Raw genomic sequence first — 17,744 nt, 5'->3', positions numbered from 1 at the left:
TTTTATGCTAGTCTCCAGCAAATAGGTTGAAATGGCTGGTAGTAATGGGAAATAAATGAGTATCCTCACTGTCATGTCTCACTGTCTACCTGTCATTTTCTTTAGGAGGTGATTTCCTCTCCTTTTTGAGAAAGAAGAAAGATGAACTAAAAGCCAGACAGTTAGTGAAGTTTTCATTAGATGCTGCTTCTGGTATGGCTTATCTTGAGAGTAAAAACTGTATACACAGGTAAGGAAAACAATAATTTTATAAGGTATATTTTCCCCGGATAGCTATAGAATAAAGGAGCATAATACTACAAAAGGATAACTGCTTCCTTAAGATGGTATCTGAATTGTTTCAGAAGATTAGATCTAGATTTAAAGTTTCCAGGCTTTCTGTTTAATGTATTTTGGTCCTTGTTAATTTTTAATCCCATGTGTTTTTTAATTGTTTTTACAAACCACAAACTCTAATATGCATTAATTCATGCTTATTTTCATTGTGGTAAATATAGCCAGATTGAGAAGGAATTACTGAATAAGGATTTGTTTTAATATGTTTACAAATAATTTAGTGACCTTGAAATCAAGCAAAATACTCATCTACAAGTCTTTTATGTTATCCCCAAATTGACATTTTATTATCTTGCTATTTCTAATTTTTAAGACACTGTAAAGAAAGTCATGTAAGTTTATAGTAAAAGCACAAATTCATTGTTTTTGCAGTTGAGGGTTAAAGACAATAGAATTGTCTAATTTTTAATGGAATTAGAGAAAGCTTTATCTAATCTGTAGTGATGTCCTATTCATAACCCCCTATGCTATAGGTAATAATATAAAAAACCTGTAACTAAATTCAGTCATATAATCATAGAGTTTAGATCTAGAAGGCAATTTAGAGGTAGATAATCTAATCCAGATTTATATTTTTATGCACAGAAACTAAGGTCTTAATTCTAGCTTTCAATGAAACTTATTCTATTTTCAAAAATATTATCATATTCTAAGAATAGCTCTACAAAATGAAACCAAAAAAACCCAACTGAATATATTTTGTAACTGTGACAATACTAACAGGAGAAGGGGCGAAGGCGAGTCACTTAAAACCAGTCGCTTCGGGCAGGTGGGGCTCATCAGCCTTGGCAGGCAACTCGCCTAGGGGAAGGAACCCTGATTTTAAACCTCTGCTGCCTTGCGGCTATACCCACATGTGGGAAAGGCTTCAGGAGTTAACCCCAAGGAAAAATCAGGAGTCGGAGTCCCTTAGGCAGTTGGATGTTGGACATCACATCCCTCTGGCAACTCCTGCAGCGGCACTGGTGCCAAACTGTACTGGCTCTGTCTCTCCTTTGGATCCACCAATGTCATGGAGAGGGGAAACCTGCTGCATGGGCAACAGCTTGTTTTCCATATTGATCCGCCCAGGCCGGCGCCCCGGAGAGGACATTCCAGTACAGCCACACTGTGACCTGTGGCTCTTCAAGGCGCTGATCCATGGTCGTCCACTACTGACAGAGGCCTACTACTACTACTACCATTTTCTTTTGAATAGGATTCAGTGTCAAATGGGCCCATCATAAACTTCAGTCAAGAGATTTTGTTGCTGATAGATAAAGTTATCATTATAGTAAGCTAGATCCATAGCATAGATTCTAAGGCTGTTATAATGAATTTCTACCATCTGTTCAATTTATGGTAAAAACATAAATTACTTTTCCTAAATGTGTACTATTAACTGAATGGGTTTTTTGGGGGGTGTGGTGTGGTAGAATAACAGAGTGGGCAGAGAAGCTGGATAATTGGCTCATTGTTTCATGAGCTCATAAGCATGGAAAGTACCTTAGTGATCATCTAATCTAGGACTTCTTAAATTTTTTCCACCTGTGACCCCTTTTTGCCCAAGAAATTTTTATGTGACTCTAGGTATATAGGTATATGATATAGGTATACAAAACATTTTACTGTTGCCAAATTTTTCACAACCCCCACATTCAGTTATACAATGCCATGTGGGGTTGTGACCCAGAATTTAAGAATATTTGATATGATCTAACCCTTTTATATTATAAATGAGAAAACCTAAACTCAGATTAATTATCTGGCTTGCTTAATAAAGCCACACAGCTTACTTGCAAGCTAGAATCTAAACTCAGGCCCTTTGATTACAAATGCAATGCTTTTTCTACTTAACCATACTAGTTCATAGATAGAAAAGGATTTGCAGGCTTTATAGGTTATTTTTAGGACATGATATATTCAGAGAGGTTCACATACTCCAAACTTTTGGAGTGATCAGAAGCCCCATATAAACTAGTTTTTAATTTCCTAGTCCTAGAGGAACGTTTTAGTGATGGATGATTTTATCATAGATTTTGATATTAGGCAGGTAGCTGTGAATCTGTCCCTACTATCAAGAAAAAATATTGGTTGTCGTCTGGAGTTTCTCCAGACTTAGAAAGAATAATCATGACCCAGTGGTCATCATATAGGTAGGATATAGTAATAGTACAATAGGCCCAAATTGAAATATTTTAAAGAAGCCTCATTTCTAGCAAAACTATTTTATGAAGATTTCTCCACTGACATCCTTTTTTTGTGCTTCATTATAATATAATGGCTACCTTATATGCTGGACCAATATTGCCAATGATAAATAGGTATAAAAATTTCATGAAGTACTCAACAAAACCCATTAACTTAAATCAACATGTAATTTAACTTTCGGTGACTTCCATGAAAAAATGGAGATAAAGGAGTATAATCAAAGATATACTCCAAAATGTGGCTCAGATTTAAGAAATGAAAAGGCCAGAGGCTTATAAACAACAGAAAACTTTCATGCTTATATGTCATGATTACTTTGTACAAGAAGAGAGTTCAAAGGAATTGAACAGGGAAAGCTCCAAATAATGTCCAAAAAAGGAAATTTAATTATATTATTTAAAAAAAAAATAATTATAATCTAATTGACAAGAAATGGCTTTTTTATTGGTGTGAGATTGAGTTCCAAATCTGCCATCTGTATATTATCTGACCAACAACTTGTTAGAGCAGAGATCAAAATCAATACCAAATTAGATGAAAGAATTATAATGAAAAGATATGGCATGCAACTAAATTCCAAGTGAACTATTTAAACAACAAAAATAACCCGAATAAAGACCTTGATGCCATGCATATCAAATTTATTGGTGACTCAAAGCTAGGAAAATAGTAACACATTGGATGACAAAAGTTAGGATAAAAAAAAACAAAAACAAACCTCACAGGCCTAGAATGTTTGGAATGTAATTGGGTGAATTATAATTCTAAAATGTAATTAGAACAAATATAAAATCTTACGTAGATTTAAAAAGTCATTTTCACAAGCGCAATATGGAAGAAGCATGACTAGGACTAAAAATGAGTCTATCTTTGGACTCAAAATGCATCAACAGTATGATATGGTAACCACAAAAGCCACATTAAGAAGAGCATAGTGTTTAGGACTACAAAAATAAATTTCACTCTAGTTTGTTCTGGTATAGTGTTCACTTATATTTTAGAGGTAGGTAGACAAAGGGGAAGCCATCCAGAGAAAGTTATCTCCAGTGGTGAAAGATGATGCCATATGAGAGTTGGTAGAAGGATCAGAGGATGTGTCTTGGAGAAGAGAAGACTTAAAGGGTACATGAAAGTGTCTTCAAGTTATTTGAGGGGGTGTCATGTGGAAGGATACATTTAGCCTTGTTCTACTGGGCCTCAGTAGGTAGAACCAGGAACAAGGGAGAGAAGTTACGCATAGGAAGATAAAGGTTTGAGTAATGAAAAACTTCCTAACATCCATAAGTGAAATGGTCTGCCTTGTGGGAGGTGGAGGTGGGGGTAATGGGGAGGATATGATATATTCCTACTCATGAAAAGTCTTCAATAAAGGTGCTTTAAGCAAAAGCTATTTGTTAAGTGTAATGTAGAGGATATACTTGTTTGTATATGAGTTGTAATAGATGTCCTTTGATGTTCTTCCAACTAAAGTTCAGTGAAATTAGTTACCACAGTGATAAGGTCAAGAGAACTTAGACCTCCCTTAAAGCAGGCAATTACTTTGCCTTCCCACATGCATTCATTTGTCAATTCTTCCTGTCCTCTGAGTTCTTTGGTCATCTAAAACTGCCATGTGCAAGGTTCTCATTGACCTCTTAGTTGTTAAATTGAGTGGCCTTTTCTCAGTTCTGAACCTTCTTGAACTCTGCAGTCTTTGACAGTGCTGACCATCCCCTTCAGAATCCTTAATTTCCTGGGTTTTCATGATGCTGTTCACTCCTAGACTTCTTATAACCTGATTGGTCTTTCTTAAACTCCTTTGCTGGATCATCATTTGTGTCCCACTTATTATGTGTGAGTATAAACTAGAGGATGATGCGTGGCCAGCCAGAGTGCAATCCTATGACCATTGGGCAAGTCACTTAACTCCTATCTGCCTCAGTTTTCTCATCTGTGACATGAAGAGAATAATAACACCTACTTCACTGGTTTGTTGTGAGTGTGCCCTAGGGCTTTTCCTCTTCTCATTCTACACTTTCTTAATGATCTCATCAGTACCCATCTCTCTGCGGATGACTCCTAGATCTATATATCAATGGTAAACAACCATTTGTTAATAATAATTGGAGAGATCTCTTATTGGTTTTGGGATAAAATAAAAAGGGAACAAGAAACATTGAAATTGCATGAGTATAAAAGTTAGTAGCAAGTTAATATGAACATGAGTCTTCATTGCTAGGAGTCTTCTCCAAAATGAGAATCAAGGATTTTCCAGTGGAGGTGCTAAAATTCTCCCTTGAGATTCTATATGCAAATGCCAACTGACTTTGTAGGGATGGGAATATAAACTTTCAATACCAAAAAGATCCCAGCATGGGAAGAAAGGCCTCAGTTATTAATATACCTACATATATAAATGTATATGTGTGTATATATATATTCTCTAACAAGCAGTATCAATGCACTTACATTCACCAGGAAAAAAATGGCACTCAAAGTCAAAAAGTTATAGGAAGCTAACATATCATATATGTGGGTATATGCATATATTATAGGAATAGATATAAAAACTGTAAGCCAGGAAACAGTTATAGTTTAATAAACCCTATATTCAAAATCACAGACACTACTTGAAAATCTTCCCCTGTGCCATTCCTAAAGAGTAACAACATTTTTAAATGCTGTGTATTTTCTTTCTGTAACGTCTTGATTAGGTTTATAGTTTTGATAACTGAAAAAAGTAGGAGCATTTCATTACAAAAAACACAGAATATAACTGCAAAATATAAACAAGTAATTGCATAAAGAAATGGTCTATTTTTGGAAAACAGCTAATTGTATTTTCCATTTAACTTCTAGGATAGCTCATTCTAATTGAAATTATTGTAGTTTAGTATGAAAGTTTCTGGGCATTTTCAGTTTCAGTTTGGTTTTTAGTCAATTATGAACAGAATTTGGTCTTTCTCCCTCACAATTTTCAGTGAAATTTTTTTCTTTGTATTTAAAGCACAAAGTTATATTATATTGTTTTTGTTTATATAAGGTGGCTTATTTTAGATTCTCTGGATCCAAATTGGGAAAACAGTTATTTATGTGTTAGTTATGTGTTGACATATAAAGTTAGATTTTTGAAATGAGTGAGTTGAAGTTTAACATTATATAGGTTTTCATATTATCAGTGGCCTTTAATGTTTGTCTGTTTTTTAACTAATGAACTCTTCTGTAGTATATATGAGTGTTCCTAAAAACTTTTTTTATACTCTGTTCTTTCATATCTGAGAAAAGTCAAGGATTAGTTAATTCTTTATTGCCAGGACTTTGAATTACTATAAACAAAAAAGGAAATGACTACAAATAATAGGAAATGTTTTAAATATTTATAAATATGATATTATTGTTTATTTTTATATGGTTGCCAGTACTGGATAGTTTTTATTTTGGTGGGTGTTTTTCCCCATTGTGGCAGAACTCCTAGAGAAGTAATTCTTTAAGACTATGCTTTTTAGAATAGATAACATCTGAATTAATAGAGGGAGTTTATTTATCAGTTCTCTATGCCAATGAAATCACAGTTCTATTTTTTCCAAAACTGTGTTATTTTCCATCTTTTAGTTCCTAAAAAGGTTATTAAACAATGATATCTTTGTTATAGATGGAGATTAATAAGTATGAAGTTGGATTCCATTGTTATTCATGAAATATAATAATTTATATTTCTTTAATATTACTATTATTACTATTAGTCAATAATAATCTCTTAGGTACCTACTAATTGATTAAGTGCCTGTTCCAGGCACTTGTTAAGCACTGGGGATACAAAGAAAGGCAAAAAAGCCAGTCTGTGCTCTTAAGGAACTCACAGTCTAATGGAGGAGACAACATTCCATTGCATGGGAGACAGTTAGTAAAAATGCCCCTGGAGTTTAATGAGGTGGTAGGGCATAGGAGGCAACATAGTCACACTTTAGGAAAATCACTTTGGTGGCTCTATGGAGGATAAACTAGATTGGGGAGAGATGAGGTAGATCAACCCAGCAGGCTAATTGGTCTCCTTGTTTCAAGTCTCTCCCCACTCCAATCTATTTTTCAATCAGATAAACTGAAACCTGCAAAAGACCTTAGCTTTAAAGGGCCAGGGTCTCCCACTGCATCCAAGCCATTGCAGTCATCCTGATCTAGGTTTTGCCACTGGGCCCAGTGATTCTGAAGGAGAGGGTGAGGCTGATGACTTTGCACAGCTCTGTCTCATTTAAATCCAATTCACTTGTAAATCAAGATGTCACCTTCCAGATGTCATTGGTCCTCTTCTAGAACAAAGGAGGAACCACCACCTCCTAAAATATTTATTAACTACCCTAGCTAGCAATGCCCTAGCAATATTACAAGCTATTTATTAAAGCAAGGCAGTAAAAATTTCTGGCTTTTATTCCACTCCCTTCAAATGATTTATGAAGATATTTGAAATGGCAATTTTGTTAGGGAGTTTTCTCACTTTCAGGAACCCTTGTTTTAATTTGGCAAGTTTGCTGAAAGCCATTTTGAGGTGACAGATCTGGGCAAGCCACTAGGTGGTGCTCCAGACCCTGAGCTGCCAACTTGACTATGTGTGCAGGTACAAGCATAACTTCTCTGCTCTAATTCCTGAATCCCTCTGCACATATGCCAAGTAAACATGCCTGAGTCCCCTTGCCTCTGAAACCTTTCCTTGTAGGGTCTATGCCTGGGTTTCTGTCTAAGGATATGAATAACTATAATAAACTACAAATCATTCATTGCTTAACCCCTTTCCCACTGAGATGCTAATCTCTTGCTCAGTTTTATGTGACCTGTAAATATTGCTCACTCCTGTGCAATAGAGTACATGTTACTACTGTAAAATAGAAATTAATTCTAAGCCTAGAGGAGTAGGGCCCAGGAATCTCAACCTCCAACCCAAAACAAAAATTAAAGGCATCAGCTTTAAAATTCTCAAGAGGTGGGGGCAGCTAGATGGCGCAGTGGATAAAGCAATGGCTCTGGATTCAGGAGGACTTGAGTTCAAATCCAGCCTTAGACACTTGACACTTTGACACTTACTAGCTGTGTGGCCCTGGCCAAGTCACTTAACCCTCATTGCCCCCCCCCCCCCCCCAATTATCAAGAGGGTAAAGTACTGCATCATTCCTAATAATGTGTTATGGTCTAACATTTTACTCCCTTCCCCCCCATGCTATAGCACTTATAAAGTATAACTTGTAAGTTTATAAAGCTTTAGGAAAGCTTTATCAAGGAAAGGAAGAAATGATCTCACCGACCCTGCTTCAAGCCAGCGAGCCAAGCAAAAACTCTCCCATCTAATGCATCTGGTTTATGTTCCCTGGGGCTGCAGCTAGAGCCATGGTGAGGGAAGTCAAATCAAAAGATACACTGCCACCCTTCTTCCCAACTCCCCCCTCCCCCCAACTCATGGCCTCTAGCTTGTTTCTTTTAAAGCTTTGCCACTCTCTTCAGACATTCCTCTCCTAAGGAGACTTTAGAGCAACATGAGACAACTGCTTTTACGTCAAGCAGTATACCATCTCATTTCATATTTTTATCCATACTATTAATATGAATATATGGATCACCTGGATTTGGTGGAGGTACCTTATTATCCAAAAGTAATTTTTATGAATCCCTGAATTAATAGGAGCAAAATATCCTTCAACTGAACCCCAAACCTGAACCCAAATAGCTAGCAGATAAAAGACCCTACCTAGTGTATGGGGCTAAAATTCTAGCTAGTCTGTCTAAAATATCTAATGAGTGGTCGCCAATAAATTATAAGCTTTAGCAAGAGTTAGACTTTTAAGCATTTATTAAGGAGAATAAGAATTTGGTAAAGAGAGAGAGAAAGGCCTAGATTCATCTATCTATTAAAGGGAGAGCGCATTTCTAGCTCCCTTCTCCACCAGAGTCCTGAGGAAAGAGAGTGAGAGCGCCAGCCTCACCCCCTCTTCCTCCCACAAGCAAACGTCACTTCCTGACACCAAAGAGCAGGATGTCTTGCCCTCAGGCGCCTTCTCCTCATGGCAGAGCTTTTCTACAGTAAGTCTCCAGCAGGTGGCGTTATTCCAATTGTTACACTAGTGACTTCTTTTCCCTCCGGATAGTAAGTCCCTATCTTATGGTGACATCTGGGTATTCTCATCCTTGTCAAACCCTTTTTTGGAATCCTGTAGTCTTATCACGATGCTTCTATATTTCCTCCATACTTGTTATAACTGAAATTGTTAAACTGCTTTTTGCTTCTGGGTTCATTTCTGTATCATACTATTGAAACTGACAACGCCCTGTAAACGGTGGACTAAAACCATATATACCCTCAGAAATGGGGAGTCCCCCAACCTGCTCACTTAGGAGGGAAGTCTCCACATGATCATGTTGTGTTATCTTTCTTCTTGGGACAAAATATTAAATTGTTATAATTTTTTTTCTGTCTGTCTGTGATCTGTTTCATAGGAGGATAGGTATCATGTTCTCTGATCTGGTTCGTTTTGTAGGAGGTATTATAAGATTTCTCTGATCTGTTTATTAATTTTGTAGGAGAAATTAAACATTATTTCTCCTATCTGTAGGAGACAGGCAAATACAAAAACTATATTTTAATATTCAACAATACTTAGAGCTTCCTGCTTATGGTGGTTTCTCTGGCTTCTCTCCAGCTGTTCTGTCTCTCATTTTCCCCAAAGCCAAAGTTTGTTATCCTTAAAAGTACTTATGGGGGCAGCTAGGTGGCGCAGTGGATAGAGCACCGGCCCTGGAGTCAGGAGTACCAGAGTTCAAATCCGGCCTCAGACAGTTAACACTTACTAGCTGTGTGACCCTGGGCAAGTCACTTAACCCCAATTGCCTCACTTAAAAAAAAAAGTACTTATGATGTCTTTATTCAGGGTCTTTTGTTAGAACTGAGAGTCCTCTGTATGTTTTTTGTTTTGTTTTGTTTTGTTTTGTTTTTTTCCTCTGTATGTTTTTTGTATGTATTAATGTACACTAATTCTCTAAATTGTTTATATCTCCATTTTGTTCACATTATAGTTTAAATTGTAGATTTAAATACAATTAATAGTTCACTCAGTAAAGCAATAGTGCCAACGACAACAATGTAGATTATCTTGTAATAATGATAAAGTTATACCAGCAATTAACAAACAATAAGACAGGCAGTAGCAATAAACTCAATGCCAGATGCAATTAAGCAACAGTGAAATCAATAACAATTCTAAGCATGAGTTACTGGCAGTCAGTGACTATAGATAAGGGAAAAACATGATCAAATCTTAAACTAAAAAAAAAAATGCTTCCAGTAAAGAAAATTTTATATTTTTTAATTTCAAAAATAAAAAAGTGTTTAAAATTATATGCCAGGGAATTTTAAAAAATTCTATCTGAGGGGGTAGCTAGGTGGTGCAGTGGATAAAGCACCAGCCTTGGATTCAGGAGGACCTGAGTTCAAATCCAGCCTCAGACACTTGATGCTTACTAGCTGTGTGACCCTAGGCAAGTCACTTAACCCTCATTGCCCTTCAAAAAAACCCAAAACAAATCCAGCTTCAAAAATTCCATCTGAAGGGAAATACTGTTAAGTTCAAGGTACTTAACAAAATTTCAAAAAGAAAATTCTAACATGAGTTTTGTTCTCAAAGTGTTCCTTATTTTAGATATTATTATATTTAACTAATCAATTTTGTTTTGATACAATATACTTAGAGCCAAACTTCATATAAGATAACATGCCCTTCTTCCCAAACCATAAAAGAGTAAGTTCAACTGATAATAAACAGAACCTTACACTTTAGTAGTTTGTTGTATCACTCTGTTTTGTTTTGAAAATGAATTGTTGGGGCAGCTAGATGGCTCAGTGGATAGAGTACCGGCCCTGGAGTCAGGAGTACCTGAGTTCAAATCCGGCCTCAGACACTTAACACTTACTAGCTGTGTGACCCTGGGCAAGTCACTTAACCCCAATTGCCTCACTAAAAAAAAAAAAAAAGAAAAGAAAATGAATTGTTATATGCCATAAGGATACAAAAGATACAACTCAGTAAACATCTAGACAAACCCCTTTACAAGTATATTCTTTGATAAAGAAGTTTGATTATGGATTAACAGAAAGGAGGGATATATATTTCAATTTTGACTGTGTTGTAGTAACATTGACCATTGCATTTGCAATGAGTTTTGTTGTCTCCTTCCTCAATTTATTTATCTTGTTATAGGCCTCTTATATATTGATCCACACCTCTATCAATGTACCTCCTTTCTTTCAGCCTCTCTTTAAAACTGATATTCACCATTTTTCTTCACCTTTAGTTTTAAAATTGACTCTAAATATTTTTTAAAAGTGAAAATTTCCCATCCTTCCTGCATGATATAAAAATGAAAAATACTGCAGTTCTTCATTTTTTAAACAGTACCAACATATTGCTGATGCTCATAAATGTTAACTGAATTGTTCAAGGTTATAAAGAAAATGGCAAAAAGTGGATCCAGTCCAGGTCCTCTAAATCTAAATCCTGAGCTTTTTTCTTTATACCATACTACCTCTCTTTCACTCAAGGATGAGTTAACCTAAGAAAATCCTTCCCCTTCTTAAGATTAGCTTCTCAGCTTTTCACTCCTCCCTCCCTCTCCTCTCCCCTTACCCCCTTGAATTATACCTAAGCAATTTTTTAATTGATTCATCTGCTAATGTAATTCATCAGATGTAGAAGACTGAAAAGTATGATATGCACAGTATTTGAAAGGGACCCCAGAATCAGAAATTTTATACCCTATGGGTCCCTTTTCTATCATTCTCAGAACTGCAATTCAGTTTCTTCTAGCCTGTACATTAGCCCCGTACCCCCTGCCTGCCCACAAAGGATTATCTCTGCTGTGAAATTGACTCAGGGAGAATATCAGTCACTTTCAGATTTGCAGGTAGGCCAAGAATAGACAATCACATTTCCAAAGGCAGCAGAATAAAACCCTAAATAATTGTAAGAATAATGATGGTGGTGGTGGGAGCAGAGGTGAAAGAAGAATGTGGAGCATGAATGTGATAATCCCTGGAAACAATGGGATAAAACAATTGGATAAAAAAAAAGAACCACAGCATTAAAATATTATTAAATTAAACTAATCCTATTATCTCTTCTTGGGCAAACACATTTTAAATTTCATTTACATTTTGCATACAGTATCCCTTTGAACTACTTACTTCTATTCTTGATGAAACATAAGAATTGTTTTCAATAATAGGTTAATTCAAAGAATCTTAATATTAACAGCATAAAAAGCACAAAGTATATTTAACCTATGATCAAACTTCTATTTCTCTTTGACCCTAGCTTGACTGAAGTGAATCCTAAAAGAAAAAAAGGACTAAGTATTAACTGTTAAAAACCATTTAATATGTAAATTTTGAGCCACTGGGGAAGAGAGATGCATTAAAGGACACTAAAACATTGTAAGGACAAAGAAGAAAATCTTTTTGAATAGTTAAATTGTTTTAAAACATTTTAAGTGAATTTAATAGTGCAGGCTAGTATTAAGGTAATGTTTCCAGGAATTGAAGTCCATTGTTTTTCCGCAAGGCAGATTCTAATGATGAATACATGGTTCCCCATTCAGTGCATTAATCTCCCCTCTGACATTCAAGAACTCCTAGAGACCTTATTGACATATTTACTTTCTAATCTAATTGATCATAATTAACAGGATATTTCAATTTTAAAACAAGGATATTTTAAAATATTTTAATAAATAAAATGTTGATGTTAATTCAGCTCCCTTAATACCCTTATGCCCCCAGTAGTTGTCAATGGTTAATACATTTTCAGTTAGCATTGCTCTTTTTATTGCAAAATAATTGGACTGGATTAGTGAGGGATCTAAGCCAGGAGTGGCAGTGGTGAAGAAAGGGCATACTATAGGTAAAGGGGTCACATAAGAGATCAGGTCAATAAGAAGCAGAACTAAGGATAGAGACTTAATCAACAAAGACTTGAGTTAGTTTAGGTAGAAAGCTGGATTAAAAGCCAGTCTTACCATATTTTTCGTTTGCTCAAGAAGCTTCATTGCCCTTCCTCTCACCCACCCATTTCCTTTAGACTAAAATACAAACTCATTTTTTACATTTAAAACCCTTGATAATCTGATCCCTTGATAATCCTTCCCCCCCTTCCCCAGACAGAAAGCAATCTGATATAGGTTATATATGCACAATCACATTAAACATATTTTTGCATTACTCATATTGTAAAAGAAGAATCAGAACACTAGGGGAAAACCTCAAAAAAGAAAAAAAACAACCACCAAAAAGTAGAAACAGTATGATTCAATCTGCATTCAGAATCCACAGTTCTTTTTTCTGGATGTGGAGAACATTTTCCATCATGAGTTCTTTGGAATTGTCTTGGATGATTGCACTGCTGAGAAGAGCTATGTCTATCACAGTGAATCATTACACAATGTTGTTGTTACTGTGTACAATGTTCTCTTGGTTCTGCTCACTTCACTCAGCATCAGTCCTCTTAAGTCCTTCCAGATTTTTTTGAAACCTGCCTGCTCATCATTTCTTACAGCACATAAGTATTCCATTACATTCATACACCCCTACTTGTTCAGCCATTCTGCAGTTGATGGGCATTCCCTCGATTTCCATTTTTTTGCCAGCCTTCAAGCCTTTTCACCGGGTTGTCCTCTATGTCTGGAAGAAATCTCTTTCTTCACTTCTTGGTTCCTCTTGGAACCCCTAGCTCTCTCCAATATCCAGTTTGTATCTGATTCCTAGGAAGTATTCCTCATGGGCCTCAATTATGTACCTCCCATCACTATTTTTTATATGTATTCTGTATTTACTTATATGTGAATATATTATATCCCCCTAGTAAAATGTAAGCTTCTTAAGGACAGATACTCTCTCACTTTTATGCTTGTATTCCTGATTCCTACCACAGTGTTTGACAAATAGTAAATGCTTTATTAAATGCATATTGATCTGCTCATTGATTGATAGAGAGAATGAAAAAAAAACACAACAGAGCGGATTTGGCAATTTAGAAGGCTAGAAGCCAGGGTCTGAGGCAAGCAACAGGTGTGTTATAAGGAGGGTTAATTGCTCTGATAAGGATATGAGGAGATTAAGGCCCTTTTATTTGAAGAAAACCTGTATTTTCTGGATCAGTTCCACTTCCAAGGTAGGCCTTCTTTCTTCATAAAAGGCCAGGGACCATTAAAGCAGATCTAGTTCTCTATTGTCAGAAGTTGTGGCCCTTCAACCTCAGTGTTGATGGCTGATTAATTCACTGTGCTTTGGGCAAATGTAGAATTCACCTGGGGGGTTTAGTTGTCCTGCTGAACCAGTTATATCCTATTCCTGAGGTTTTCGTTTGTTGAAGTCTCTATTTTTTCCAGGTTCTTGCACCTCCCTGAAGCTAACAGGAGGGCTTTTTGCCTGGGCCTTAACAACCCAGAAGAGGGCTGGTGCAAGAGTGATATGAATCCCTTAGAGCCTGTATGATTCCACTGGATTTGAACTAATTTCTCAAAAACTTTCCATGTATTATTGCTTTACAACCTTTGCCGATTCTCTTTCTTGCTGCTATTTCGCTTTGCTTGATAAAATCCCACATTTCCCTCAAGGTTTAGATCGCATTATATCTTACTACCTTGATTACCTTTTTCTCCTCTGTACTTCAACATTTATTGTCTACACTATTCATTTATTTGGCATTTTCTTTGTTAGTTTGTGTAACTAGTGGAAAGACCTTTTTGCTTTCGACCTGTCTCTTCACCTAGACTCTGAACTCTTTTGAGGTAAGGACCAGGTCTTTGAATTTCCACTTAACACAGTGACATACATAATACTGTATTCATTGTTTGGTTTCTGCTGATTATTATTTAGATTATTCAGCATTATCTTGGAAAATATAATTGAAGTAACAAATACAATTGAAGTAACAATACAATAACAAATTTGCTTATAAATTAGTTCAGTGAGTGTTTTTGAATAGATATAATTTTTTGAGCAGTATTAGCTTTTTTGTAAGATATATATCACTTCTGAAGATAATTACTTTGAAAGGTGATACTCATTTGTATATATATATAAGTTCAGATGTTACTTTTGAGATGATAAACCATTAAACATAATTCTTATTACTTTATAGTCATACCACACATATCCTTAACAGTTCATTTAAATGCCATCAACTATTGCATATAAATATTTATATATTAATGTCTTTTAAAATTATATTTTACTTTTTTCAACCAGCAAAAATCCAGTTTATCTTCCTTCTAACAACTCCCTCCCCCAAATGAGAATGAAAGAAAAACAAAACCACCATTATAAACATACATAGTAAAATAAAACAAATTTCCACATTGACCATGTCTTTCATATACAGAAAACTGCTGCTAAACTCAGCCACTATCAGCCAGTTGGAAAAATTTACTGATTCGGATTGATAGACCTGTAAGTTTTTCTTTGTTCTGAGATTCCTGTCCTGTTTATTCTTTTGTAGGCTTCAGCCTGGACTGGAACTTATAAATGAGACCTTACTCCTTAACTGGAGTCCTAGCCACAGTGCTGTTGCTTCCTTCTGAATTTGCTTCTCTCGAGGTACATTGTCCAGGGCCCACAACTACTCTTGACTGAATTCTATCCCTGTTCACAAGCTGCCTCCTTAATCCAACCTGAATCAAACTGGAAAACTGGTTAAGGGTGACAGAGCTACCAGATGGCACCTGTTCCCTGTTCTGAGCTCCAGTGTGGGTCAGGGCCTCTCCCTATGCCTGAAGTGTTCTACCTGGCTGTTCTGTCTATAGGCCTCTCTGTCTTTCTTTGCCCACTTGCGTAAATGACTCACTATGCCTTTTTCTTGAATTTTCTCCTCAGGATACAGTCTGGTATATTTTTTAGATCTATTTAGAGGAGGGTTTTTTGGAAGGGTATGGGGAGGGAAGCTTTCTATACTGCTTCCTGTTACTCTGCCATCTTGACTCCTTCCTTTATGAATAAATGTTAGTCATCTAGATAGATTTAAGGTGAGTAATTAGCTACCCTTCAGTATATGGGAAGAATTATTGTAAGGGGTGCAATTTATTCATTCATTCATTCATTCATTCATTCATTCATTCATTTATTTAATTTTTTTTTTAATTCTTAATTATTTATTTATTTATTTATTTATTTTGGTGAGGCAATTGGGGTTAAGTGAGTTGCCCAGGGTCACACAGCTAGTAAGTGTTAAGTGTCTGAGGCTGGATTTGAACTCAGGTACTTCTGACTCCAGGGCTGGTGCTCTATCTACTGTGCCACCTACCTGCCCCAGGGGTGCAATTTTAAGCAACTACTACTATTAATAGGACTCAGAGAAAAAAAAAAGTTATGTTTCTAATTGCAGATTTTATATTCCTTAAACCTTTATAGAAACTCACAGTTTTCAGGAAAAGTTTCTTTCCAGATCACGAAGCATAGTAACAAAGCTATTTAGATTCAAGTATGGGTGGACACTGGCTAACTAGACACTACTATAATATTGTAGAACACTGAAATTTCATTGGTGGCTTGGGAACTGACCTGACCTCCCAGAGGAGATAATAGCAACACTTACTTGATCACTCATTATAGAAACTAAGTTTCTTTGGAGCTTTTAGGTTTACAAACTATTTTTACATATTCTCATTTTGTCCTCACAAGTCCTGTGAGGTAAGTGGTACATAAAGTATTATGCCTGTTTTACAGATTAAAAAAATGAAACTAAGAAAGGTGATGTGATGTGGTCAAGATCCCACAGTAGTATATGTCTTAGGTGAGATTCAAACCAAGGTCTTGCAAACTCCAGGTCTAACATACTCTTTACTATGCTGTATTGGCCCTTGGTTAGAGATTATAGTGCAGGTGAAATATGACACAGAGGTAGTCTAGGTTCACCAAGGACCAGTGCAGACCCCTCAGAACCTTTTTACTAGGCCACTCTTTCCCCTGTGCCCATCTTGCTGCTTATTCTCAGAGCTATGTCAAAAAAAAAAAAAACAACCAACTTCTGAGTAAGAGAAATGAATCTTTTCTGAAAATTTTGCACTACTACATGTCCAGAAAGTATTGATTGTTTGTCACATAACCAACCTATCACCAAATCTCATCAAGGATTTTCAGTAGTGACATGTAAGGGAATTAAAAGACAATAATGAAATTCTTATCCTGGTTTCTCAGGGTATTCAGTTCTTAAGTATTTTCATTTTTATTTTGAGGCTTCTCTTCAAATCACCTTCATGTTTGGTTAGGCAGATTCTGCATTTCTATTGCCGGAAGACCTCCCATTTCCTTTCAGAATGATGGGAATCTCCAGCTTCCAGAGGCTTTAAAAAATGCTTTTATTTGATAGTTAAAGCCATTATTTTGATCCTGAGTAGAAAAATAAAGATATACACTTTACCTAGCTATTGATGAAAGTTCACTACAGAAGTTTTAACTCTGTGATTAGAAACCAAAACAATTATATCCTTTCAAAGACCCAGTGTGATATTCTGCAAATGTAGAAAAGTAGGATCTAGAGCTTGGAGGGCCCTTAGAAGTCACCTAGACCAGCTCCCTCATTATACAATTGAGGAAACAGGACAAGGAACGAAGCAACTTAGCAGAAATCAGAACACCAGCAATTGAACTCAGATCCTATGATTCCAGATTTTGCCGTGACACCAGAAGGAAGACTAGATAAGCACGAAAGTCAGCAGCTTCACTGAACTTGGGGGGAATAGGAAAGGTGGGCCTTCAGTCCAGTTCTGCTATTTACTACCAGTTTGGCCTTAGGAATGTCATTAAGCTGGGCCTGAATTTGCCCAACTCTAAGATAATTACACTTAACCGTAGGAGTGCATAAGTTCCTGCTCAGTTTATGAGTTCTGTAACTTGTTAGATGAGTGATTAACAGTAAGGCCTTTTCTAATCTCTGATGTTCTCTGCTCTTCTATAATCCTGTGATATATCCTGAACTTCATTTGCCAATTGTGGCCATAAAATTTCTTCTTCTTTTTCTTGTTCTTGCTCTTGTTCTTCTCGTTCTTGTTCTTCTTTTGGTGTTTAGATGTTTTTTTTTTTAATTTTTAAATTTTTTGTGTGTTTCCTTTTTTATTTGTTTCCTCCTGAGATTAGCAAAAAGAATAGCACATAGTAAGTGCTTAATCTATGCTTATTTTTTTAAAGAAATATTTTTCTTTAAATTTTGAGT

The 17,744-nt window shown here is 36.0% G+C and overlaps 1 protein-coding gene across 3 annotated transcripts in view; it reads left to right on the top strand.

Moving 5' to 3' along the window:
* Positions 1–17,744, top strand: part of FER (FER tyrosine kinase) — a 284,636-nt gene that overhangs the window by 190,817 nt on the left and 76,075 nt on the right. For all 3 annotated transcript variants that reach the window (XM_043975821.1, XM_043975819.1, XM_043975820.1), the window contains one exon: positions 106–229. In XM_043975821.1, the coding sequence (XP_043831756.1) occupies positions 106–229 (124 nt within the window). The remainder of the gene's footprint in view (positions 1–105; positions 230–17,744) is intronic.

The sequence above is a fragment of the Dromiciops gliroides genome, chromosome 1 (genome assembly GCF_019393635.1).
Source record: "Dromiciops gliroides isolate mDroGli1 chromosome 1, mDroGli1.pri, whole genome shotgun sequence".
Taxonomy (NCBI): Eukaryota; Metazoa; Chordata; class Mammalia; order Microbiotheria; family Microbiotheriidae; genus Dromiciops; species Dromiciops gliroides.
The sequence above is the reverse complement of the archived record's forward strand: the minus strand, read 5'-3'. Positions and strand labels throughout refer to the sequence as shown.